Genomic DNA, 26,714 nt, shown 5'->3' with positions numbered 1-26,714 from the left:
AGATAAATTTACTTCTCACACTTCTCTCCAAGCTGTACTTTGCAGTCAGATTGACACTCAGATGGTTGCGCTCTGTGTTTGACCCTGTACCTGAGTCCAGAAGTTATACATTACTCCAGATGAAAGAAACAGTTGTAATATTGTTAATTCTATAGACTACACAGCTTATATTGATTCACAGGATATAAATGTAGGTAAAATATAGTAAAATATATTCATAAGATAGAGAACAAAACATAGATATCTCAACACCCAACGTGTCTTTGTTTGTTCCATAATCCCTGTTTTACACCCGAGTCCAGAGGTGCAGTTAATCTCCTGCTGGTGTTCTGGCTCGGTCGCTCTGCAGCCTCCCTGTGGATTCAGCGTGTTCACTACTGTCTGTGTTCTCCTGCCACAGCGGCCCTCCCGGTGCTGGGTCTCGGCGTCCTGCTGGCGGCTCTGCTCCTCGCTCCGCTCCTCCTCGTGGTTCTGAAGAACCCAGATCGAGCTGCAGCCACTGAACCTCCACCGAAGACTCCAGTACGAGATGTTTAATTCTCTCTTTCTCTCTTTCTCTTTGTACAACACTCTATCTGCTTTCACATGACAGATCTTTCTCTTCTTTCTTTCCTCAAGTCCTCTGCCTGTGATCCCGTCTCGTTGGACCCCCTCTCCCCGGTCTCAGTCGACCCTTGTGACATCCACATTGAGTTCCCTGAGGACCACATCTCCATGGAGACGTCCTCCAGCCTCCCCTCCTCCAGCCAGGACCTCACCTGGACCAGCAGTCCTCTCCAGCGAGACTGTGGGACGGCGTACTGGGACAGCGGGGGGGCGGAGCTGCAGCGAGGCCTGGACTCTGGTCTCATCCTGCCGCCTGCGTCTCAGTCCTCTGAGGAGACGTGTGACAAGATGAGACTGATTCAAACAGACTGAGTCACTGTCTCTATGTCCAAATACCTTGTTATTTACATGTCATGCTATTTATATTGTTCTACAAGTATTGCTCAGTATGTGGAGACATGATTTCCTTAAATGACCTGGAGACAGACTGATCGAGAGCCAACGTCCAACTGTCCCTTAAATTCAAGAAGCACTGGAGAACAGTGTCCATGTCTCATCTGCACACATGGAGGAGGCGGAGTTTATAAGCTATACGACAGCCAGCCACCAGGTGGCGATTGAGATGCTTTGGCTTCACTTACAGGGAGCTGCCGTGTCGTCCATCTTTACAGTCGAAGATCCTGATCTGCACCAAACTTTAATAAATACTTTCTTTGCACTTGTCAAATCCTTCTGCAAAGTTTAATCTTATTCATACAGTAGCTTTTGCAGTATCCTGTTCATAAGCAAACAAACAAACAAGAGCTAAAACATAACCTTCTTGGTGGAGGTCACTAATTTGATCATTGATTAATCATCAATTAAGCAAAAAAGTCAACTTTTATGGCAAAAAAGTCAAATATTCCTCCACAGCCTTGAAGTTATATGTATTTTATTGTTCTGGACTCCTACATTAAATGTAATACTTTTTAGTTTTGAAAGTTTTATTTGGAAAAAATAATCCATAAGAAGAGATAACGTTGGGCTTCATGAACTTTTCTCCCGTTTACCACTCCAGTTCCTCCTCTGACCTCTGACCTCTGACCTTCCGCTTTCCTCGAGCTCATTCACCACAGACATCATGTTCCCGTCTTCTGGATCGAACTGTTTCTGTACGAGCACATTTCTCTGGCTCCGACTCGAGTCCGGGAATGGACTGGTGAGTGAGATCTGCCAGTGGAGCGGAGAGAGTTTACCCGACGGCTCCAGAACGAGATGTTCTTCTCTGCGTGTGCTCGTCCGCGGATTCGGTGCAAAATCTAAATCTGGTTGCGGTTCTTCCCGCTCTGCGTTCGCTGCCGAGCTCCAGTGTCACTCAACAGGCTCGTCCAAACCATCATCTCCATAAACAGGAACTAAGAAAACTCCTGACCCCCCCCCCGAGCTGCAGCCAACATGCCCCTCTGTAATGTCTCTGACTCACAGTTGCCCCCCCGTGACTCTGCGTCCTGCATGACGACCGGGAACATCTCGCCATCTCGCCGCTCGGCCTCCTGTTTTCTGCTGATGCTGCATTCTTTCAGGAACATCGGCGGTTTGGCCATCCAGGGATGTTTGTTTCCCCTCCGGCCTCCTCCAGAGTCCACAGAGACCTGGGGGGGGCGGGCGACCGGGGGTTTTAATACGAAACAAGGCGCTGACATGAGGTGATTCATGGATGAAGCTGGGACTTGGCTCCGGGGGGGGAATCGAACACCTGACTACACAACAGAGCTGTTGGTGGCTCCGGCATCAGGAAGCTTTTCTGAAAATCTCCACTTAGATGCATTTAATTTGGCTCATTATGTGAATGTGTGTGCAATCATACTTATATCTCTGTGAGGACATCTTAGCTGCTCCCCACTTTTACAAAGGGCTGTTTTAGGGTTAAGATTTAATAAGAATAAATTGAATAAATAAGTACAAGATGAATTATCTACACAACTAAAAAATGTCAGTTCACTTCAGTTCACCAAGGTTATTAAACCATAAGAACCATCCTTATCTTTATAGAAGAAAAGGTTTACAAGCTCAGTCATTTAAGATTGTTTTACATTGTCATAAAACTATATACGAACAGTAATTTGTGAGAAACTTTACTTTAAACTGCATTTCTTTTATATTATTACTGGCAGCTGTAGTTTGTTCTCCTGACTTGGATAAATTATATCTATTTTTCAGCACGAGTGTTTTATTAATACATAATAAACATCTTGCATCATGATCTGTGTGTTTTGACTGAACCTTTTAGATATTAACAGCATTTTGATATTAAATTATACTTATATATAATATTAATGTCTAACTGCAATTTCTGGTTCTAGGTGAATTGCCAATTTGGTTTTTTAACCATAAGATACATTTAGATTTTAGAACTTTAAACAACCCATTTCCCAGGTGACTTTGTTAAACTGAGTTATCTACACAACTAAACATATAACAGTTCACCAAGGTTATTAAACCATAAGAACCATTCTTATCTTTACAAAATAAAAGTTTTACAAACAGTCATTTAAGTTTGCTTTATTTTGTCATAAAACTATTTACGAACAGTAATTTGTGAGAAACTTTAAACTGTATTTCTTCTATATTATTACTGGCAGCTGTAGTTTGTTCTCCTGACTTGGATAAATTATATCTATTTTTCAGCACGAGTGTTTTATTAATACATAATAAACATCTTGCATCATGATCTGTGTGTTTTGACTGAACCTTTTAGATATTTACAGCATTTTGATATTAAACAATATTTATATATAATATGAGTCAATATTTAACTGCAATTTCCTGTTTTAGGTGAATTGCCCATTTAGTTTTTTTTTTTTACCATAAGATACATTTTATATTTTAAAACTTTGAACAATCCATTTTCCAGGTGACTTTGTTCTACTGGATGTAAATTCATGAGTTTATTATTTTCATACTCAGCTTTAATAAGATCAGCTGCTGTGTTTATCTGACGAGAGGAAACGTACATCTTGTTCTTAAATGACATGTGAACCACGTGTGTCCCGTCTTTCTGGGTCTGGCAGGAAATGCTTAGTCACCAGCTCTGACTCACCCTGGCCCTCTGGGGGTCCGGCTCTGTTTCGGCCCCCAGCGTCGACACTGTGACCGGCCACAGCTGGTCAGCGACGCTCAATTAAGAACCGCGTCGCGCCTCATAAACGCAGCGTGGCGGCACTTTCTTTGGGCTTCGACCACGAAAACACACACGAGCAGAACGGGCGGTTGTATCAACAGTCTTTTATTTTTTGGCCGTACATTTCAATCATTCAATAATTAATATACACGATATATACATGAGCAAACAAAGAGGTCCGTGTCCTTGTTCGGCCGACTTGCAGTAAAGGTTGGCAGTGCACTCTCGGCCTTTTTTAAAAACAGTGTTATTAAGTTTCTTCTCTTTCTCTCTCTCTCACACAGCATCAGTTGTGTCCGTGTTCCTGCCGCAAACACTCGGTCCACATCTCCTCGGCCCAGAAGTCTCTGCTCATCTACGCCAGTACTGAAGAGACACAGGAAAGAAGTTACAGCAATTGTTCAGGACTTGAAGGAGCCTGCATTTTGGGGAAAAACGCTCAATTCCCATTTGTTAAAATGTAGAAGAGATCAATTACGCTTCTGAAATGTTATAAAGTTTCTTCTTACGCCAATCTTTTTAAATGTGTGACTTGTGTGTACTCACCTGGGCAAACTTGTGTATCTGCTCGACCACGGCAGCGAACAAAGCTCCCACGCTCTCATCGATCAGACTCTGCATGTAGTGAACCGCCTCCTCGTCCGACAGGTCCAATCGGAACTTGTCCTGCACCTGGAGGCAGAAAACAAAACCACATGGTCCTCAGTGATTCTTTTACTGGATGGAAAGATGTCGGAAACCACATGAAAGTCCAGCGTGTGTCTTCAGAAACCACCTAATATCATGAGCCATGATACCGAACATTCTGTTCAGGAGGAAACAACTCGTCTGTTTGAAGACAAACAACAACAGGTTCATTCATCTAAATGCTGATGAGACTCCAGAACAACATATAAATTATATATATTAAAGTATTTTGGAATGAAACTCTGACGACAGAAGTCTCCACTCGACAGCAGACTAATTAAATTAAATAATAAAGTCCCAGTTGATATTTAGATTCAGAGTCACTTCCCGTCTTAGGTTAATTTATCACTTTAAATTTCTAAAAAATATATTAATCTAATTAAATCAATTTAGTTTGATTTGGTCGTCTTGTTTTTTATACATTTTACAGAATCACTCATCAATCGTTGATTATTCTTAATAAAAAGTGAAGCCGATAAGTTTCCACAGACGTAATAATGTTGTTCTTTCCTTCACAAGTTTCGTTCCTAGAGTAAAAACTCATAACACTGATATTTCTGCTGGTTTAAATATGTAAAGAGATGATTACAACAACGAATCGTCTTGTTTAAAGATGTTTGTTATAGTGGGAGGACGGATTCATTCCCAATGTCCCAGCACCTGTCCCTGTTCAGTTCAGTGTGACCTACCTTCCTAACAGTCTTGTCAGGCTCCAGAGCAATGTCGGGAATATTGGCGTCCACCATGAGAGAGAACAGATTCAGGATCAGGTTGGAGTATCTGAAGAAAAGGAAGGTTGGTTTATCTCTGTGGTTAAATACATGTTATACATATTATTCTATCTTCCTTGAAAAAAGGAAACAGAAACTTTTACTTTGAAACAATTGTGACAGGAACGCATGTAAATTAAAATTGTGGTAAAGGATAAGTTTCCCAGTCAAGCATCCAGTTGTTCCCTTAAAGAAATGAAACATGTTTATTTAATGGAAGCTCGCTTAGACCCAGAAAATGATGGAAAGTCTTTGTGTTCAATCCAAGTTTGAAACTGGAGTTATGAGTCACCTCGACAACAAAGTAAACGACAGAGGTGTGTGTGTGTGTGTGTGTGTGTGTGTGTGTGTGTGTGTGTGTGTGTGTGTGTGTGTGTGTGTGTGTGTGTGTGTGTGTGTGTGTGTGTGTGTGTGTGTGTGTGTCTGTCCGAGCACCCCCACCTCCTGAGGTGCAGGAAGGCGGTGTAGCACTGCTTCCTGAACTCCTGGTACTGCTCGCTCTGCATGCCCCCCATCCCCTCCACCATCTCCTTGCTCAGCTTCATGGGGGGGGGCAGCGGTTTGGGGTCCCGGCCCAGGATGTAGCCGAAGTCGATGTGGAAGAGTTTCCCTGCAGAAGGAGAGAATGATCTTCAGAACTGATCCAGGGGGAAGGAGTCAAACACCAAGTGAGGGAAGACGTTTGTCTCACCCGTCTTCGTGAGGAGCAGATTGTCCAGATGTCTGTCCCCGACTCCCAGGATGTAGGTGATGACGCAGTAACCGGCTGGAAGGACACGGAGAGCGGAGTCAGTTCATGTTCAGAACACAAACCCACTGAGCCCACGGCTGCTACACACACACACCAGGGTTCATACACATTTTGACCAGTGGATTTCCATGACTTTTCCATGACTTTTCAATAACTTTAAACCAAATTTCCATGACCGGACATTTTGTGAAATCTCGGTGTATACACGAAAAAGTGACAAAATGTAGTATTCAAACTTACAATGAGAATTCCAAGGCATTCAGTATACCTTAAATGACACAAACCCAAGTATGCCTGCCTATATTTTGAGCGTATTTCTTTAAAAGCATATGAATTATTTAAAACTCAGCGTAAATGAACTAGGGATGGGCATTCGATTAAATTGTCTTAATCGATCGTCAAGTAATAATGCCCATCCCTAAAATGAACGTCATGAAAATGTGAATATAACAAATTTCCATGACTTTTCCAAAAATGTCGGAAGATTATTTTTCTCCATGACTTTTCCAGGCCTGGAAAAATACATTTTAAAATTCCATGACTTTTCCAGGTTTTCCATGACCGTACGAACCCTGACACACACACACACACCACACTCACCACAGCTCTTCACGTAGGTGTCCATCACCTCGGAGCTGATGCCGTACGGGCCCTTCTCACTCGGTGCGTGTTTCCTGAAGAAGCTCTGTGGAAACCGACGAGTGAAAGGACAGATTATTTTTGTGCGTCTCCTCCACACAGCAGATTATTATGGGATTATGTGTGAGGGTTGTGTGTCTCTGCTGACCTGGATGTTGCCTTCAGTGGCCAGGACTTCAGCCACAGGGACCGACTGGACAAACTGCATGAAACCTGGAACCAGAGCAAATGTTCCCTTCTTCAATAATCTGCGAGTAACTAAATGTCCTCTCACATTTGTCTTTGAGAGGAATTTATTCTTTACCAGATTAAAATGTGATTTTACCGTGTTTGGTGCTGGTGGCCAAAACTTTGTAGGGAGTCAACTTCAGGTCCAGATTTTCTTTTCTCAGAAGCTTAGGACGGAAATTGAATAAACATTTATTTAAAGTGAAAATTGTTCCCACCATTTTGACCTAAAACCCAAAAAGATCCCGAGAGTCATTTCTCACCTTGTCCATCAGGGAGATGATCTGCAGGATGAGCTGGTCCTGTCTCAGGTCATCTCCGTGTTTGAAGATCACCGGGTACATGGCTCCGTCCTCAGCCTTGAAGATGAGCTTGGCCGGCATCAGAGCGCTCTGACGCACAAGCACAGGAACAAGGACTCGTCAACAACGTGACACACAGATATTTGATCTTAAACTTGTTTCAAAATTATACTCAAGTATTCAATCCAGTAGAAAACACTCAACAGAAAAGGTTAGATTAAAATGGGAGAAAGAATCTGGACTTGTCATTTCAGAGGAGGACTGGTCAAATATGTGCTCTGTGCAGTCCACTTCCACCAGCTCGGGTCTTTGGAGGGATTTCTGTTGGCGGAATCTGATGAGATATTTCATAACTCCCAAATTAAAATGTGTACAAACAGGTGAGGTAGGAACGGGTCTATGTTGGAGGAAATGTGGAGAACAGCTGGCAGATCATTTCCATATATTTTGGAGCTGCCCAGCCATTCAGCCATACTGGCAGGCGGTAACACAAGTAATACGGACTGTTTTTGGAGATGGATCTGACTGTTCCTTTTCTACAGTTTATTTGGGCAATATCGCAGCTCACCCGGTGCAAGACAAATATTTGTTAAAGATACTATTAGCAGCCAGCAAGAAAGCTGTAACACGAAAATGGCTACAGGCGGAACCCCCAACAGAGACTGACTGGATAGATACTGTTACTGATATTCAAAATATGGAGAGAATGTTTTTTTTTTTCCGCTGAATCTACGATTTGACAAATATCTGCAGTGTTGGGGAAAATGGATTGTGTTTTTAACCTCACAGGATCATCAAGACCTGGTACTATATGAATTGACATTTATCATCATCAGTTTACCATCTGTAAAACTGTATAGGTGACCAAAAAGTGTTTTTCTTTCTTTTTGTTCGTTTCGTTTCGTTTCATGTATGTATGTTCATTGTATCTTTGTTTCTTTAAAAATAAATTATAAAAAAAAAAAAGATATTTGATCTTACTGAAAAATAAAAAACACTGTTGAACTGTGTAAATGTCTTTTCTGTACCTTGAAGAGCGTCGCTGTCTCAGGGACGATTCCCCTGATCCGGATTTCAGGCTCCAGGGGAAGAGGAATCGGCTCGATCTCCGAAAGATTCACCTTCTCGTTGTCGGCCAGCAGAGCCTGCAGCCGCTCCGTCTGCACACACACATACACAGACACACACAGACACACACAGACACACACACACAGGGGAGAGACATCATCGAAGACAAAGCCAGATGTTAATGGGTTTAAATTTTGATTGTGTTTCAGATTAGTTGCTGCACCATATTCCACACACTTGATTGAGGTTTTTCTCCTAAATGATCCATGTTTTACTACTTGTGAAAATGTAGCAAAATTCCCTCTCTTGTAATGTTAAAGACAGTAGGAAAAACATCCTGTACCCGGCCCCTGATCTGCACCAAGATGTAATAGGTTCTGAGCCATACCACATTCTAATACCAAGTTTTGTACAAATCTCTTGACGGGGTGAAAACATAACCTCCTTGGATTTGTTATCCATCTCCAGTGATTGGGAACCTCAGACCCATGTTAAAAATGTCGTTATAGCTGTAGCTTTGCTTCAGGAACCAGTTTGATCATAACTAACAATCCAGAAAGGTTGATTTCCATTTGTCTGAAGTCCGATCTAAAGGCTCACTTCTATGATTGCAAACCAAACCATCAACTGCGGTCACGTTGAACAGAAATCTACTAGTTATGTTGTTGACATGTGTTCTATTGGTCCGTTACTGTCACATATGCTGCAGTAATTTTTCTTGAGACAGGTTAGTTTGTGCTTAGGCCTCCTACTGGACGCCTGAATTTAAAGTCTATCAGGGGCCCAGGCTCGTTTCAATGGACTTTCCGTGGCCCTGGGCAAAAAGCTTGGTGGACGTTTGCCTTCTACTGAGTTCTCTTCTGTTCTTACCTTCTTCTTGCGATTCCCGCTCTCCCTTTGCACGGCTTTCATCAGCTGCACCAGCCGGTCGACGAACGTCTGCTGCGCGGCCAGCAGCGAGCGCATCACTCTCACACACTTATCCCCCTGCAGCGGAGAGAAAGGGTGAGGATTGGAGGTGGAGTAAAAGAGACCGAGATGAAGGTGGTAAATGTTCCTGTGATGAAGAGATATCCGACCTTCAGTAAAGCCTGACTGAACCTCCTCATCACGTTCAGGTACATCTCGTGGGTCCTGGGATCCCTCTGCTGAGTGTCCTGGTCCTCACACTCCACAATCACGTACCTGAGGGAGGACACACTTGGTTTGTTGGACGGACGCACAAACTTACAACACACACTCATTCGTAATGAAACTGGGAAATAGGGTCAGAAGGAAAATCCGAGCTGTTCTCACCAGTACAAGTAGTTGGCCAGAGTGGAGTTCTTGCAGGCGCGGGAGATGAGGAAGGTGCACAGGTCCTGCTGCAAAGAGACAAACGTTTGAGTTGATTTCTTGAGTTTTGGACGACCCAGGGAATCTGCTTCATTAAAGTGGGTTTCTCTATGTGACACATGGATTTATATTGATCAGCAGTGAATTATCTTATGGAACTAGTATTCTGAGCTCTCCTTACCTCCGTATTCTCGCTGTCGGCTCCTTCTTTGCCTTTCTGCGGAGCACAGAAGGATCCAGATGTTCCAGAGAGAATTTGAGAACTACACAAAACGGGAGAAAGAAAACAGAACAGATTAATAACAAACCTGTCGGAGAACGTGATGAAAAACAGAACCGAGACTTTCTTCAAGCTGTGTTTGAGCAGTGAGGGTCGATTCTTTTTTAGGTCGACACGGTCACAGAGTTGAATTTCTTCGCCTCCAGCTGACGGCAAAAGATTGTGGCCAAAGCTCTTCCAGTAAAAATCACAATAACCAATGACTTCATTATGGTTTTATAAAAGAAAAATAATCACGTGAAAGTATTTGGGGATAAATTTAGACCCAGGCTGTTGAAAACAAAGTGAGGAAGAAAAACAAATCCCAGAGTTTCAGTCCGCTCGGTTACATTTTTAAACTATTTATTAATGATCCACAACCGGAGAAGCTGTTCCAACTTCTGATCCAAGTGCTGACCTGTCCAGTGCCGAGTCATCTGAAAGCCCCTGGCTGTCTCTCTTGCTGCCTGGCTCCAGGCCTCCCTGGATATCACTGAAGTTTTCATATTTTAGTGCCTGAACCAGCTGCAGGAGATACATCAGCAGGTCCTGGAAGAGAGAGAGAGAGGATTTAATTATAGCGATGGTGCTAGAGCAGGAATTTAAATGCAAAGTATTATTCAGATAGAGTATGAATAGTTTAAAAAGTCCTGAAAGAAGTGATGGATAGACACTCATTTAAAAACACTATGAAGATATATTTGAAACTGACCCATCATCATCATCATCATCCACCCACACCTAGGGTTGCAAAGGGGCGGAAACTTTCCATGGGAAGTTTAGCTCGGGAATTTTGGGAATTTTGAAAAAAAACTAAAATACGCAAATTAAACGCTGAGCAATAAAAACATCATTCAAAACTCTATTTTAAAGATGTATGGAATGCAGCACACGCTGCACGTTGAGTCTCAACCCTCCACTGTGCATTCTTCCATCACATGCACAGATAACTCCCAGCATCCTTCACTCTACAGCAGGGCTATTGAGGCCTGCTGTAGTGTGCAGGACTAGTCAGGTAAGTTTCAATGATATTACTGGGGAAAATATATTAGCATGCTGATTGAGGATTGTTCATCTGTTCATCTAGCCTATTTCCATTCATTTATCCATCAATTGTTAAATATGTTTACAGACGATTCCAATTGTTTGGCTAACTATTTATATCTCTGGCATTGCATTAGTGTTTTTTTACAAACTTTTTTCTCATCTTATTCTACAGAACAATGCCACGTGCACTATCTCATGTGTAGAGACATTTCACCTCATCCAATGTAGAAGGAAAGGCTGTGTACATTTGAAAATACTGTGCAAAGACCTATGTTAAGAATGACACAAAGATGCAGAAGCATAGAGTCAAGTGCCCAAAGTTTCCTCAGGGCTCAAATCAGCCTATAAAAAAACAAAATGTTTATATTTATGTCTGTATATGACAAGGTAAATACAGTTAGTATAAATTACCCACATCATTTCCAGTTTATTCCCGTTAATTCCCGTATATTCCCGTTAATTCCCATATATTCCCGTTAATTCCCGTTAATTCCCATGGAAAGTTTTCAACTTTGAATATTCCCGGAATTTTGCAACCCTACCCACACCCATACATTTACATCACATGTTCCTCCACGCCTACCTCGTCGTCGGCCTTCTCCAGCCGCGCCACGGCGTAGCGTCGGACCGTCGGGTTGGAGAACTGGGACGACAGCAACTCCAGCGAGTCCTCCACGTCCATGGGCCTCCACTTCCCCAGCATCTCCAGCGCCTGTTTGGCCTCCTGGGGCAGATCCCAGTTCACGCACTTGAGGAACTTCGTTAACGCCTGAAGCAAGAGGAGGAGGAGGAATTAATTTGGTCACACAGGAAGTGAGGTTCGGAGAGATCCTTGGATAAACTATGGACACGCCCACCTTCTCCTGAGTGGTGAGGTAGTATCTGAACTTCCACACCAGGTCCTGCTCTTCGGAGCTCAGCTGCTTGGTCGGAGGGTAGCTCACGATGATCTGAGGGTGCAAACAAACCGGAGGAGTGAGATCTGGACAGTGTGTTCTGATACTCAGCCATGAAAGGAATTCTCTAACATATTATGAAGCGTGTGACCCAAGCAGCAGAGCTTCTCTAATCCCACATCAAGAGTGGGTCTGTGAGGAAGTCTGATCCGGGGGCTGAGAGGTTGGGACTCCAAACTGTAAAACCCATGACACTCTAAAAGAAGCTTAAGAATGGCCTATATATCCATTTTATTCATTGTCATTACCTGCACCAAAAGCCCTTTTGTATAATATGGTGCAGATCCAGTGTATTTAAACGTGGTTTCATTAAGTGACTGTTTGGCCTATTTAAGGTTTAGTTTATGTTTTACCCCTCAAGATTATAGATCTGTACGTAGTATTGGGAGCCATTTTGTGCCATCTTCCCTTTAAATATGTTATATACAATAATAAACGTATTTTCTAGTTGGATTTGTATCTCTAGTTTACAACTGAAGCCACTCACATTGAGCTGGTCCCGAGTGGCAGCGTTGGGCTTCAGGTCGTGGTCCGATGGTCCACTGCGGAGGCTACGAGCCAGTTTGTGATGCTTGCTCTCCACCAGGTTCTCCTGCAAGGCAAATGTAAAGAAAACACACGGAATTCAATATTTATTTCACCAACATCACAGTCATAATAAAATAGTGTTCATCGTCTCACCATGCCCATCTGTGGGTCAGGAACTTTGACGATGTCGCAGCTGGTGAGAACGGGTGACGTGTCGTCTCCATCCTGAGGGGGGGGGGCACGTACACATCAATCACAAAGTTCACACTTAATATGAGCTGGTTTAAATGCTTAAGAATATATTTAAATACCTTCTCATAGTAGACGATGCTGTACTCTTTGTCATTAGTTTTGACACGAGGGAACTCCACCATGAGGTACATGAAGTTAGAGCTGCGTTTCTCACTCTGCAGAGACACGCATCAAACATTAAAAACCAAAAGACAACATATTCTTCCAATATCATTGGGTATAGACACATGAAAACAAACCTCGTTGATCATCTCGATCTCTCTGAAGGTGAGCCGGTCCAGCCAGTCCACCTTCACCATGTGGCCCTGCCGATGGGCCTTCGTCAGCTGGATGGACACAGGAGATGGAGGAAGAGGGGAAGAAGAAAGAGGGGAAGAAGAAAGAGGGGAAGAAGAAAGAGGGCAGGGAAACGAGAAAGAGAGAGCAGTTTACTAAAAGATACACACAAAAATAAGAGAATGTAAAATATACAGAGATTGAGGTTCTGGTCACAGCTGGTGGTTGGTGCGCAAACAGCTCGACCAATCATGCACAGACTCATGTGCCAGCAGCCAATCCAGCGTCTCCGCTCACAAACACACACACCCACACGCTAAGTAGCCAATCCACTCATTGGTCAGTGTGGGTGACAGGATGTGAGCACACACTTGGCCACGAGCAGGAAGCCCAGAACTCAGCAGGTTAGAATTAGTTCTCACTCTTTATAGATCGGGATGAAAACCTGGAAACGACCTGAGAGTCAACTGCACTAAGTGTTAATAACAAAGATGTAGGAACAAGTGGGTCTGTTCCAGGGGCCTGTTGGTAAAACTGATATGGATTCAAAACATTTGTGTGAACTGAGATTGTTTTACTTTGAAAACAGATTAGTATGGATGTAGCCATACACTAACACTTTTGCAAAAAATATATAAAAACTAATGGCAAAAGCAGAAAACGTGTGTGTGATGCTTCCAAGAACACAATGTGTTCACACCAGAACCCGGGTCAAAGTGTATTTGTAATCATTTCTACTAAATGCACCAACACTGTGTGATATAAGTGAAAAGTGCAAATACAGTTTGTCCGAGGTCTTGTTCACACACGTACAGTACACAACTCAAACATACACACACACATTCTGCATCGCCCAACACTAACTCCTCCCCTTGTACTCACATCACCGAGTACCTCCAGGTCAGGGCCCTGGAACAGATCATTGTTTAGACAGGGCTTTGCGTCGGAGGGTTTCTCTCTTCATCCAACCTACACATTGTTTCCGTTCCCCCCCCCCCCCTTATCTCTTTCCTTTCTCTCGTCCTTTCAGTCCTTCTCAGTCCTCTCATGCACCATTACACTCCTCTCTCTCTCTCTCTCTCTCTTTCTTTCTCTCCCGTTTTTAACCCTGTTCTCCGGTCCACACTGTACCTTGGCGAGCCGGCCCATCTGGTCCTCTGCCAGGCTGCTGCTGGTGCGCCCCGGTGTGGTGGTGGGCTCCCCTCCGTCCCCCTCCACGCCCGGCCACACCTTCAGGTCGTGCATCCCTTGTCGGAACATACTAGAGGAGGGCGGAGGCAGCAGGACGTGTTTCAGAGTTACATATCAGTGTTTTTGCACACATCAGCATAAAAGACTTTGCAGCTGTGGCCTGATTTTTACACACAACAGCAAAAATAATGGCACGAGAGCCGACTCACCCATATTTGCCGAACAGAGTGACAGTGGTCCCCCCCACGGGCACAGCTCTGCCAGGGCCGTAGATGTCCCACACTGTGAGAGCCACCTGGGCACTTTGGGGAAGATCTGGATATTTGACTGGCAGCCGCAGCCACTCGTTCCAGCTGCGCAGCACAAGAGAGGGAACGGAGAGAATAAAAGACGAGAGGAAGTGTGAGAAAAGTATATTGATATGCTGAATGGGTTCATTGCAATGACGGCACTAAGGGAGGCATAAAGAATCCATGATGCTGCAAAGTAAAAAAAAGATCTTTACAGCATTCCTGCTTCTAAATTAAGATGAAAGATTTAACTGACACAAATATAAGAGGGGAGTTGACAAATAAGGGTGAAAAAGTATTTTTTGAATAAAGTTCTAATGAGGATTACAGTTGTATGAAATTATAATGTTCAAATGCTGAATTTTTTTAAACTGCTAGTGTTCCGTGGAGTTTTGTATATTTTCACTGTGGTGTGACAGGACATTTTCATCCTTGTGAGTCATTACTATACAAGACTGACCTTAGCTATTATGCTAACTGAAGAATAACACAGTTTAACCTTAATATGTTTAATTAAAAAAAAAAAAATTAAAAAAAAATTGAATTTTTTTTTACACTTTTTTTAAACAAATTTTTAACTTCAGCCGTCACACTACAGGACTCTCAAAAAATGACACATTCATTGTCTGACAGAAAGAGTGCAATTTATGAAATTAATCAGAGGTTAACAGTCACGTTTCAACATACACAGTACATTCCAACATCTGGGGGGCTTCCTGGTAGTGGGATAAACTAAGGGCCCCTATAGTTGTCCATGTAACTGCCGTTTCAAAAATCTGATTTTCCATGTCACGCCACAGGACAGCATTTGTGTTACGAAAGTTATTTTGCTGTAAATACTAATTAACTAGTTTTGTGCATATTAAAACCTAATATTAATAAAGTCATTATATACAATATAATGCCAAGGCAGTTATTACCTGCTCCAGATATTTCTGGTTTATTTTGTTAATATGTAACTTTAATGCTTCACCTATGTTACGGTCACACCGCAGGACATTTTGCATATTCACCTTAAAATATAATCAAAACATAACAGATATTTCATACAAAATCATAAGTTTAAAACAAAGTGCCATAATATGCATCACATCCATGTGTTGTTTAAGTGGTTAAATGCATCTAAATAAACATTCACACTTAATTACAGAAAAATCATGCGTCATGTCATCCACCCATGAATAGATAAATGTTGAGAAATGAATATGTTATCTCTAAACATGTTTATATATCTGCGACCTGAGGAGAAACCACCGGACTCACTTCCAACGTGTGCTGAACGCTTTGTACGAGGTGCGAACAGGCAAGGCGAGTGGTTTCCCTTCGGCGAACACCTGACAGGTGACGTAGAGGTCCGAGCAGTTCTCCTGGTAGAGGCCGGAGAACCGAAGCATGGGGTCCTCCAGCAGCGCCTTGTAGCTCTTCTGCTCTCGCTTTCCTTCCAAACTGCCTCTGGAGGAGGAGGAGAGAGCAGATGGGGAGAAACAGTCAGGGAGAAACAAAGAGGCTGGTTGTTGATGTCGTGAAGACGGACACGACTCAACCTCTTACAACTAAATCAAGTTATTTGAGACTTATTCATGGTCGACTTCTTTTTAAACTGTCTGTTTAAAGTTCCGAATGTATTGGCTGTGCTTTATGTCAATTTCAAATAAGTTCAGAATCAGAATTCTTTTATTTGCCAGGTATGTTTGCACATATAGGAAATTGACTTGGTGTCGTTGGTGCACTGAACATAAAAACAACAATATAAGAAAAACAACAATATATAAGAAATAGAATAAAATAAAATAGAGTTGGTAGATTGTTGTGCGATAACAAGAATCACAAGCTACACACATGAATCTCGTTAAGGGTGCTTGGAAATTCCTCGTGTTGTCTGGGTCACGGTGGAGTAAACATCCTGCTTACTGGCTCAGTCAGGTGATTTCAGTTAGTCAGGGAAAATTAGCTGAAATGTATTTGTTTATAGTGAGTGGAAATGTATTCCAACTCTAAAAAACTGGAATATACAGATTCGATTTTCACTCCTGTAAGTTTATAAAAAACGTGTTATATTGGTATAATTATTACTATCATATATAAATATATATTATATACTATATATACTGTACTATTTTAATATACTGTCTAACAATAACATTACCATCATATCATCAGTACTGTTACCATCATCTTGCCACTGCACCTTATCTACCTATTTATCTTGTGTTTCTGTTTTTATTCTTTCTACCTCAATATTTTTTATTTTATTCAATTGTATTGTATTTCATTGTATTCAAATATACCGGCTGCTATTACAACTGAATTTCCCTTCGGGGATGAATAAAGTAATCTATCTATCTATCTATAATGTTTTCTTCTTTATCTTGCCTCTGTGTTGTTGTGACTCTCTGTGTATGACGTGTGTGTTCTAAATTAAAGTGTTCTAAACCTTGCCCAACAGACTTAAAACCGCTTTGTACAGACAGTAGCACTTTTAGCTACAACTTAGTTAGCTAGCTCTAGAAGCTACAACAACAAACGTAATAGCGTCTATAAGAGAGAATATCATTAAGAGGAAAGTACACAGAGCTACAGTCATGTCCCTGTAACATTAAACCAAGTGTTAAACCTTAAACCTAATGATTAGGGGACTTAAGTGAGCTTTTGTCCCCCTTAAGGGAAGTAGTGTCCCCGGATTGTCGGTGTGCAGTCAGGTCCGGAGACGGGAGAACTCACATCTTGAGCTGGACGTTGATGTCCAGGTCGCAGCTGTAAACATAGTTGAATTTATCAGTGTCCATCTTCCCTTCACTGGGAATCACTGGAACCAGTGGAGCGCCACCATCAACCCCCCCACCCCTCCCGGTCCCCGGTCGGTCGGTTGGTCAGAGACAAGGCCCCGGATCAGCGCTCTGAAACCCGGGCTGGACCCGGCTCACGCACCGCGGGACTCGGTCGTACTCGGTACCGGAGCTCGCTCGGGTCGCCACCGGCGGATGGAGCCGCTGTGGTCACGGTGAAGTCGGGGTTCGAACGCACGGCTCCTCGGGCATGATGTGGTGGTTTCACCGAGAGACACAACAACACACAACTGACATCTAACAGCCAGGGGGAAGGCATCGAACCCGGATGCAGCGGAGCGCCGGCCGTGGACGGATCGGGGATCGATTGGTCGGGCCTCGTTCAGGAGAAGTGGGAAGTGGAGAATGGGCGGGGTTTCCGGCACGCTTCTTAAAGGAACAGTACACCCAAATTATATCTAAAGGGAGAGTTCACCCAGAAATTAAAATGCACTCTTTAAAGGGACTCTTACCTTTGTTGCATTTGAGAATTACAGCAAATTCAAATCATCCCGCCTTCCTCCAATGCCCCACCCCCTCGTTCCCATCCGCGGTGTTTTTTTGAAGAAACTTTATTTACAAGCAGACTTACGACCTACTGCCTCCGCGCACGCACGTGAGTTTTTGTTTACCAAAGCAATGGATTCAGATTCAGAAGCACCGGTAAGTTATATAAATTTACATTCACATATGATGACGGGCCCGAATGCGCCACAAGAAGCAGACGGAAAACCTGCATGTCCATGCAGCAAACAGTCAGGTCTGTCGGCCAATAAGGTCCTTCGGTCCGAAGAATTTTATTGGTTGAAGTTTTCACTAAATATTATGAGAGTGAAATAATTGTTTGTTTTTACTCCTGGTGGGTCTGTCTTGCATTTTAGAGTGTCATTACCTTATTAATACCAATTTAACCTTATCCAAAAAAAGTGTAAAAATGCAACAAAGGTAAGAGTCCCTTTAACTACTTAGTACATTTAGTGTTTGAGTCCAATAAACACTTTGGGAGTTTCAGGCGTAAACAGGGTTACAATTAAAGTAAATTTATTCAAACAAAAAAACATAAAATCCCTCCATACTGCTCCTGTTGGTTCATCTATGTGTCCGAAAGCCACAATATTCAGATTCAACTCGAAACGCAAAAGACTTGGTGTAAATGACGCCGTTTTTTAATCAAATTTGAACATCATTAATGATTCCACTATTAGCAATTTGAGTTTGGTGTCAGAATGATACAGTACCTGTTTTTACCTTTGGAATTAAAGTCAATATTTTGAATTGACTGAAGTATTTAATGTATAAAAAGACATGTATGATGCGTGTTCAAGCCGTTCATGTTACTTGGTCAGCAGTCTGTCAACATGACGGATTGTCCGTGTGACATAAGCAGTGAAACAAAGTCGTCTTATCAAAGATTCCACTCTCCAAGTTTAATGATTTCATGACGACAGCCTTGTAAAATTTTAACAGAAAGTTCTGCCCAATTAAAATGCGCTTGTCACCAATTAAGTGCACGTCCGTGAAGGGAAACAGGCGTGTGACCGGAAAATCCTCATCTTCTGTTTTGATGAGCTCCTCCCTCTCGTTCGGTGCTGACGACAACGAGCTGACAAATCGGACAATGAACTCATCCTCACTTTATTATAGGCGACATAAAGAGATAAAAATCTGAACTTAGAGTAGTAGAAATAACACTTTAAACAAATTATAATAATTATAAATGAATAAGTAAACAGACTTCTGAAATATCCAAACTTTTCCATCGGGCCGTTATAATATAATTAACTGTATGTTCAAATTAATGACAGAAAAAGTGAGCAGAGCCGGAGAGAGGCAAATGTGAGTCATAGAACTTAGAGACAAAGAACCCCCCCCCGATGAGGAGGACCTATCAACACTCTCCGACTACTGTGGGGTACCGGAGAGAAGGCACGTAAAAGCCCACGTTATGTTGCCCCAGAGGCCTCCTGTGAGAGCTTCGGGAGGATTTTTCCTATGATCGCGCTTGTCGCTCTGCAGATAGTAAACAAGTGGAAGAAGATGAGATAATGTTTTGTTGACCGAGGGAGGAAGATGGCGCCGCATCGTCAGGTCAAAGTTTTTTCGGGGGTGAAACTAAGAGGGCTGACAGAGATTTACAGAAATATTCACTCCTGCAGAACATACTAGAATTTAAACAGATCGTACAGTTTTTGGGGCTGAGAACAAACTGATATCCAGGATTAATATATATATATATATATATAAAAATACTAATGTAGATGCCCCAAAATGTACTTTATTGACCCATCTTCCATCCTTTCACCAAGTAAGTGGGAATCCATCAGGTAATTCAAACAAATGAACAGGGGTGAAAACAGAACCTCAATGGCGGAGGTAACTATTTTGATTATTGATTTATCATTTCAAGTCAATGTTCCTGCCAAAAATGTCAAGCATACCGTGGTCTTTTGCAAATTGTGAAGATTTTATTGATTTTCTCTCTAAATTCATTGCCAATTTAATACTTTCTAGTTTTGGGGATGTAAGTTGGATAAAATAATGAATTGAAGACAATACTTTTGCTTTAAGAAATAAGTGATGAGCATTTTTCTCCTTTTACTTTTGCTCTTGTTTTTGCTATTTGGCCAATTTTTACTATTTCTTATTCCTATTTTCTTGGGGTCTTGGAATATTAACATGTGTTGTAAACGAAAGGTCAATAGAAAAAGAACAAAAGTGGGTTTTATGACAAAGGAAAATCCCACAGTGTCAGGGTTAGGTGTTCGGCTTCAGTTTTCCTTGACGTTCAACGACTTTCTCAAACTCTCCGAGAGATATGACCCAAATGTTTCCAGGAGATAATTCCTCCCTGGGTTGTGTTGGTGTGCGCGCTCGATGAAGACATCTTCCATAGGTGTTCAGTCGTGACGCAAAGGCCAAAGCTCATGATTCATACTATTTTCATAAACGTCAGAGCAATCAGTGGAAGCATCTGTCTCCATTTATCCAGCTCTGTGCATCCGGACCAGTGAGGGCCTCTTGTTACTACTGTGCAGTCAGACACAGGGTGAAGGAGATCAATGCTCCCTGCTGTGGATTCACATATAAACTAAAGATTTGTTTTGTCTTTATTCAAATTCACATCAGTGTTTTACATGTGTATGAGTCTCATGTTCAGTTTCTGGAGGTCGACCTGCTCTACAAAACCCCAGCAGAGGTGGAATGGAGATGAATCATCTTTGATAATTCCACCCTTCCTTCTCCTCCTCTTTCTCCTCCTCTCCCTGGACGTCACCTCTCTCTCTCTCTCTGTCTCCCTGCCCTCCATCTCACCTCTCTCTTACCCTTCCCTCTCTTAGTCACAGCAGCGATGTGTCATTCTTTCTATCACTTTGGAGGTTCATGCCTGCTGGAGCGCAGCGAGCTGATCTCTGGAGAGCCAAGGCGGTGCCAAGACTGCTCCACGCAAACCGCCACCACCTCCTCTTCGCTCCCAGTGGATGGCACCCCCGACGCCTTCCCAGGCCAGGACTGGGAGAAGAAACCACGCCTCCACGCCGCTGTGGATGCAGTCAGGGTGTATAAATGAGGGTGCAAACGGGTGAAGAAGAACCAGAGGCAAACAGGACCAGATGAAGATGGAGATTTCAAGGGTGAACTGGATGCTGGCAGCTGTGGGGTTTCTCCTGTGGAGCAGCGGAGGCTCTGCTGCGCCCATGGAGTGCCACTTCGACTCGAGAGGTGAGACCCTTACACTTTAAAACCTCATTGGCTATTTGAGTAATGAGCTAACACCATATCTGCTTGGTCCAGCTCTGTGTGTGTTTGAGGGAAGACAATACTCTCTGGGTGACACCTGGATGGACAACGCCTGCATGCAGTGCACCTGTCTGCACCCGGTTGGAGTCGGCTGCTGCGAGACGTGAGTGAACAAACCTCCTGTGTGGTTTAATGTCCAGAACACTGCAGCTTTAGAGAGTCTGAGTGAATTTAGGTCTGAATCTAAACTGATGCATCATGGGGAGCCTCTGGGCAGCAGTGAATTGAAATCTGGCAGCGGAGGAAGAAGTGTTCAGGGCCTTTAGTGAAGCAGAAGTGGCAAAATGACCACATCTAATTTCTGTTTTAGAACAAGAGAACAAACTTGCCAAAGAATCCGAGAACTGGATATCGGACAGATGCTTTTGTTTATTGTACAGTAGACTAGAGGGTTTTTTTAACTCAAAAATACTGACCAAACGCAGTTTATGATCTTAAACAAAAAGACGGCTTTTCATGTTCCACTCAGTTACTTTTCACAGGTCTAAAGGTCTTTTCTAATTTCTGACCATCAGATTTAATATGATTTTTTTTTGTGCCTGAAACAAAGATGGGTAACATTTACTCCAAGTTGCCTGCTATTTCTCTGTCAAGAGAAGAATTAAAGAACAGAGATAGAAGCAGCAAAGGTTACTGAAGTATTAAAAGGAGAAACAGACACTTACAAAATTCAGCGCTCAGATCAATGTACTTAGTTACTTTCCACCAATGGTATTTTAGGGCTCAAGAACAATTCCTTTCTTTTTGTTAAGGGTGTTTTCTTCAAAATGTTGAGTCTTGACTGTTCCACCATAGTTGTTGATTCTTCTAAAGCTGCACCGTGAACCAACAGAAACTGAGTCAGATGGTGTTAGGTGTTTCCAGTCTTCGCAATAAAGTTAAGATTTAAGGTCTGAAGCTTTGAAAGTGTCTTAAAAGCTGCAAAAAGCCACAAGTCTCCTCCTTTACCTCCAGGGTGCACCGGCCGGTGGATTTCCCGGCGTGGTGTCAGGTGCGTGTGGAGTCAGTGACCTGCAAACTGTCTCTGGTGCAGGCGGCCGACCCCCGGCTGCCCTGCTACCCCGGCAGAGACTTCAACGACCCGAGCCACGGATCGCTTCAGCTGCAGAACCAGCTGGAAGGGTAGAGAGCCGCTCCGACCCAGTCAACCATCTGTCTGATCTGTGAATCCAATACTCACCCCAGTTAAATACCAGTAACTACTTCTGAACCAATATAAAACATTAACAGCATGTGTAAGTTCCAGTGTTTGTATCGTCAGAAATGTGACATTCGTCTGTGAAAGTATTTTTTAACTGAAACTGCAGCATTTTCCAGCAGAGAATTTTATGAAACAGAAACAAATTAAGATTGAAGTTTACTTTAGATCAAATTTTTTTCAGTATATAATTTACATTAGTTATTAGAGTACGTACAGTCTGCAATTAGTGGCTCAAAGCTTCAGACCTAACTTGTGTCTTTAGATACAGTGTGGACTTGTGCCAAAGATTGTTTGTAAAGAAATCAGTTTGTAGAGATTTTCACATTAATCTGAATGTCCAATAATTACTTCTTGTAAATATAAACACAGTTTATACACATGCATTAATATATACAAATTCTGCTGAAGTGGACCTGTTCTCTGCTGTAACTCATTTAACCTACAAATAAAGTTCTTGTTTATAAAGAGATATGAAGTCGAGTTCTGTGAAGTAACCGATGAAGTCTTTACACATCATTTTAATCACACTTTTAATTTCTCTTGTCGTATATATATATATACACCTCAATCCTGTCCTGAGCTAAAAGAAAAACTGTTACACTGTAAAAATATCTTGGATAAGAAAAAGCTGTCTCATAAAAGCAGAAATAAAGTGTGCAGGACAATTAAAGAAAAACTGAAATAAATATAGACAACAAACCACAGAGAGAGTTGCACTTCACACAGTTAATGTGCGTCAGTTTTCCTAAAAAGGAATAAATGTCTTTAACGTTAGGATGCATCGCAAAATGCACGAGACAAAAGGCAAATTAAAGGCTGCATACTTGACAAATTCATTCCATCCCTGACTCTGCATATACAGTGAAACAAAAAACACATTCTCTGTTCCAGAAATTTGCACATCTGTGCTAATGGTCCACATCTGGAGAGAAAAAACAACAACAACAAACACACAAAAAGTTTGTGTTTCTCTCCGTGTCTCACACACGAGCATGAAAACATCTGTCGACACGTCAGAGACACAAGAGTCAGATATTAATCCTGTTGGTCCCTGTGAACTGGGACATGTAGGATGCCAAGGCTGGGTTGGTGGGCAGGACTTTGATCGGCAGATCCCAGCTGAAGGTGTCCACGTCCACGTGCTCCGCCCCCGCCCAAACCGTGACCTCTGATTGGTTCTGCAGAACGGTGGGTGGCTCCATAGGCTCCCGGGCCGTGACGAATTCAAAGTGCAGGCGCCAGCGGAGAGATACTGTACGGAGAGATAAGGGTTCGGGTCTCAAGTTCATGTTTGACTTAATTCTGAATATTATTGATGAGCATTTGACAACTGATGGAACCGATAAAAGCCATTTTTGTTGTTTGTCACCTGTCGTCCTGATCAGAGAAACTGGGCAGAACATGTCATCATTGGGATCATAAAATAAAAACAAGGGAAGTAACTGGAGTCGTTACACATCAGTGGTGTTTGTGTCTGCTGGTGACTGACCTATGTCTGTGCTGAAGCCCGGGGTGACGTTGAGGGGGACGGGCAGGGAGAAGTGGCTGGACGCCGTGTGGAGGCACGACTCCATGTGTCGCCCGTGTCCGGTCACACTGACCGCCTGGCCAGGACGCCGCTGGTACTGCTGCTGGATCTCCTCCTCACTCTGAAGGCTCACTGAATACTGGAAACACACAGGAAGTCATAATTCACACCATGATTCAATCTAAATGTGCAAAGTGTGCGGCGCTGTGCAACCACCAGGACTCACCTGTAAGCAGGGGATGTCTCCCTCTGAGAAGTTGAACGTGCCGACGATGTCCTCCCCGAGTCTGTAAACAATCTTGAAGATGCAGAACTTTGCCACTTTCCCTCGCATGTTGGTGATGTTGAACATGTCTGAAGGAAACAGAATCAAACAGGTCAAAGTGGAAATCCACGATAAAAAAGGTGGAAAAGTGGACACTATGGTCTGAAACCCCCTGAGAATCGGACTCACGTGGGCATCGCCTGGAGGTGGTGACCATGAGCATGTCCAGTGCTCTCTCCAGAGGACGAGCATCCCTGCGGCTCGCTTCCTCTTCCTCCAGGAACGGGTTGGAGGGGGAGACCTCCTCATCCTGGGGAAACGGAGGCTCGGGCATGCCTGCAGATCAGACAGGAAAACGTCAGCAAATACACGTGCACAACAGATAGAAGTCACAGGAAGAGACTCGAGAGTCTTTATTCCCCCGGACGCCAGATGGTGATAACAAAATGAACTGGTTCCTTTCACTCAAAACACCATTTGTTTAGCTGCTGCTGGAATTTTCCTCATTCTAATCTTCACCAACAGCTCCAGTAAAGCAGAAGTAAGCATTTCACCATCATCTTGTGGTTTCACATCTCAGTGACACGTCTAGAACACAGGAGTTTAAAGCCGAGTCATCTCACCCTGCAGCACCAGCACTCGGAAGGGAACTCTCAGCAGTTTGATGGGCGAGTTGACTCTCTGGCAGCCGATGGTCAGTTTGTAGACGTATTTCACCGCCTGACCACGGAAGCTAGGAGGCCCGTCTATGGGCACGACCTCACTGTACGAATCTGGGGTGGAGACAATCACAAACACAAGAAGATGGGTTAATAAAAACTGTATGATTAATATGTAACTCTAAATAATCTGGGAAACATGCACCAAGGAGGTATAATTCTGCATATTTCATCACAAATACTAAGAGTAAGATATGTTTTAGCTCATTCTGAACTAGTGGATTGTTGTGAATACACGTTTTTCAGGCATTGAAACACACGTACAGGTTTTGCTCTCCCCGGGGTCCAGACGTAGGTCACAGAACAGAATCTTAGGGGGTGTGTCCAGCACACACTGCCCTCGCTCTCCTGTGGAAGACAAGAATTAGTGCTGCAGAGAATCCACACGATGCTATTGAAACAAGAATTAAAAAATCGAGGTCTATTCAAATCTTTGTCTGAAAACTTGCTCTGTTTTAATTTGTAGGAAAACCTGCCAACCACTTGAGGTAAATACCCTTCTATCAATATTAAATATAACTTATTGTGATGTTTCCTTCCCACTGACCTCTGCTGGGAATGAGCACCGTGTCGCTCTCGGCCTGGACGTCCTGCTTGTTGCCCGGCGTCGGCAGAGCCACCCGGTTCTCACTGGCGTGGAACTGACAGTGGATCTGAGCGCTGGCCCAGGCCAACATCTCACTGGGACACAATAGAAACACAAGAGTTACACAATATAGTGTGTGTGTGTGTGTGTGTTTATTGGCAAATTTAAACATATACACGTTCCAGTTTTCACAGCATTTTAAAGATATCGCTTCCTCGTCTCTTTCCTCTTGTTGAAAGCGTGTTCTTTTATCCTTTAAGAGAAGACGAGCCGAACTCGGTTTGCTCAATCAAAGTATTTATTTAGGAAACAATGAACAGGTCACAGCAAAAGCAATGGGCTTACAGTACATTAGTTGTGTCAGAGCCGCTGAACATCCGGCATCTGTCCATTTTATAACAGTAGCTCTTCGTTCCTCCCTCCTCGGAAGTGCGCACGCGTAATCCATCCTCCTGGCATTTGGAATACGGAAGTAGACAGGGAGACACTCCCAATGACGCTATAGTTGCTAGGCAACCTGTTTACCTCAAGAAAATCCTTGAACCCCAGATGCAATGTCGGCCAAAGGTGTTTACAATTGGAGAAAAGATTATTATGTTTCAGCTATATCAAAACAAACCTGACTGTGTAAACATTCGCAACAACTTAACCCAAACAATGTCAAACTGACTTTGCCCCAGAAGGGACAGTTCCTGGATCTCTGTGTGAGTTTAATGAATCTGAGGGAATAAGCCCTTAATATCAGAAGTTAGAAATGAAAAACAAGTGAAACATTCATTCTTAATTTGTAGATTAAACCCTAGGAAGGAAAGGTTATTATTAAAATCATTTGTATGAATGCCTAATATATAGCTAAAACTACTTCTGTCCCAACCTATCTTTATTGATTAGAGTTCAGTCAGCAAAGGCTATAGTTAAAAGTTTGAACTTCCAACACTCTTCACCTCTACCCTCATCCTCTCTATTCTGATCTCAGATTTATATTTAAGTGTGTGTGATCGACACATACATGACATGGTGGTGGTGGTGGGGGTGTTGTGTTACCTGCTGGCCGAGGTGGACAGGTGGGACATGGGGTTGGTGAAGGTTATGAGACACTCCATCAGCTCCCCGGCCAGGAGCACGGGGCCTCGGGCCATGGAGGCCACCACCTCGATCATCTGCAACCACAAGGCTTCGTTAGCGAGACACACAACAATAACACAACTGTCAACAACCCGTGTTTGTGTTGATTCCAGATGCTAAATACGTGTTGACTGGCTGCAGGGAACTTGTTTTGCTAACAGCTCGTTTCTCAGGATCATTTAAACACGTACCTTGATCTGTAGGGACGCAGCAGCGAGTCAGTCACTTGTTCTTATCCCAAAGATGGAACTTAAATAAACTTATTGATCGAAACAAGTCGATATCAGACTGTGTTTATCAGGAAATAGACCATATTTGATCCAGATAGCCACAAGCCCGGCTACAGTAAACAAGACTGAGTGGAGGAATTCTACATCCGGTG

At 43.0% G+C, this 26,714-nt stretch overlaps 3 protein-coding genes across 3 annotated transcripts; 1 reads left to right on the top strand and 2 right to left on the bottom strand.

The window, feature by feature from the left end:
• Window positions 1–3,795: 3,795 nt before the first annotated feature.
• Window positions 3,796–17,373, bottom strand: pik3c3 (phosphatidylinositol 3-kinase, catalytic subunit type 3). Its single transcript, XM_061095777.1, has 25 exons — window positions 17,007–17,373; window positions 15,549–15,737; window positions 14,205–14,348; window positions 13,936–14,065; window positions 12,768–12,854; window positions 12,588–12,683; window positions 12,430–12,501; window positions 12,236–12,340; window positions 11,650–11,742; window positions 11,376–11,561; window positions 10,164–10,294; window positions 9,668–9,749; window positions 9,448–9,515; window positions 9,231–9,336; window positions 9,022–9,138; window positions 8,112–8,243; window positions 7,045–7,173; window positions 6,879–6,948; window positions 6,702–6,766; window positions 6,515–6,599; window positions 5,855–5,929; window positions 5,605–5,773; window positions 5,083–5,173; window positions 4,253–4,378; window positions 3,796–4,072 (listed from the first exon to the last, which is right to left on the bottom strand). Exons 1-25 carry the CDS (start codon window positions 17,069–17,071, stop codon window positions 4,058–4,060), a joined length of 2,628 nt encoding a protein of 875 aa, XP_060951760.1. The 5' UTR covers window positions 17,072–17,373; the 3' UTR covers window positions 3,796–4,057.
• Window positions 17,374–20,721: 3,348 nt separating this feature from the next.
• On the top strand, window positions 20,722–22,034 carry msmp1 (microseminoprotein, prostate associated 1). The gene is made up of 3 exons (XM_061095756.1): window positions 20,722–20,830; window positions 20,903–21,011; window positions 21,863–22,034. Exons 1-3 carry the CDS (start codon window positions 20,722–20,724, stop codon window positions 22,032–22,034), a joined length of 390 nt encoding a protein of 129 aa, XP_060951739.1.
• Window positions 22,035–22,607: 573 nt separating this feature from the next.
• Window positions 22,608–26,680, bottom strand: rgp1 (GP1 homolog, RAB6A GEF complex partner 1). Its single transcript, XM_061066037.1, has 9 exons — window positions 26,524–26,680; window positions 26,252–26,367; window positions 25,169–25,302; window positions 24,886–24,969; window positions 24,526–24,675; window positions 24,092–24,238; window positions 23,864–23,991; window positions 23,599–23,776; window positions 22,608–23,361 (listed from the first exon to the last, which is right to left on the bottom strand). Exons 2-9 carry the CDS (start codon window positions 26,365–26,367, stop codon window positions 23,138–23,140), a joined length of 1,161 nt encoding a protein of 386 aa, XP_060922020.1. The 5' UTR covers window positions 26,524–26,680; the 3' UTR covers window positions 22,608–23,137.
• Between the last annotated feature and the right edge of the window lie 34 nt (window positions 26,681–26,714).

Source organism: Limanda limanda, chromosome 22, assembly GCF_963576545.1.
Source record: "Limanda limanda chromosome 22, fLimLim1.1, whole genome shotgun sequence".
NCBI classification, from domain to species: domain Eukaryota; kingdom Metazoa; phylum Chordata; class Actinopteri; order Pleuronectiformes; family Pleuronectidae; genus Limanda; species Limanda limanda.
Note: the sequence above shows the minus strand (reverse complement) of the source record. Positions and strands in the feature narration are given on the sequence as shown.

Coding starts and splice junctions, on each gene's coding strand:
- msmp1 (XM_061095756.1), top strand. CDS start 20,722: ATGAAGATGGAGATTTCAAGGGTGAACTGGATGCTGGCAGCTGTGGGG. Junction 20,831..20,902: donor GTGCCACTTCGACTCGAGAG/GTGAGACCCTTA, acceptor TGCTTGGTCCAG/CTCTGTGTGTGTTTGAGGGA. Junction 21,012..21,862: donor GGAGTCGGCTGCTGCGAGAC/GTGAGTGAACAA, acceptor CTTTACCTCCAG/GGTGCACCGGCCGGTGGATT.
- rgp1 (XM_061066037.1), bottom strand. CDS start 26,367: ATGATCGAGGTGGTGGCCTCCATGGCCCGAGGCCCCGTGCTCCTGGCC. Junction 25,303..26,251: donor CTGTCCACCTCGGCCAGCAG/GTAACACAACAC, acceptor ATTGTGTCCCAG/TGAGATGTTGGCCTGGGCCA. Junction 24,970..25,168: donor GGTGCTCATTCCCAGCAGAG/GTCAGTGGGAAG, acceptor TGTCTTCCACAG/GAGAGCGAGGGCAGTGTGTG.
- pik3c3 (XM_061095777.1), bottom strand. CDS start 17,071: ATGGACACTGATAAATTCAACTATGTTTACAGCTGCGACCTGGACATC. Junction 12,684..12,767: donor AGATCGAGATGATCAACGAG/GTTTGTTTTCAT, acceptor GTGTCTCTGCAG/AGTGAGAAACGCAGCTCTAA. Junction 10,295..11,375: donor TGGAGAAGGCCGACGACGAG/GTAGGCGTGGAG, acceptor TCTCTCTTCCAG/GACCTGCTGATGTATCTCCT.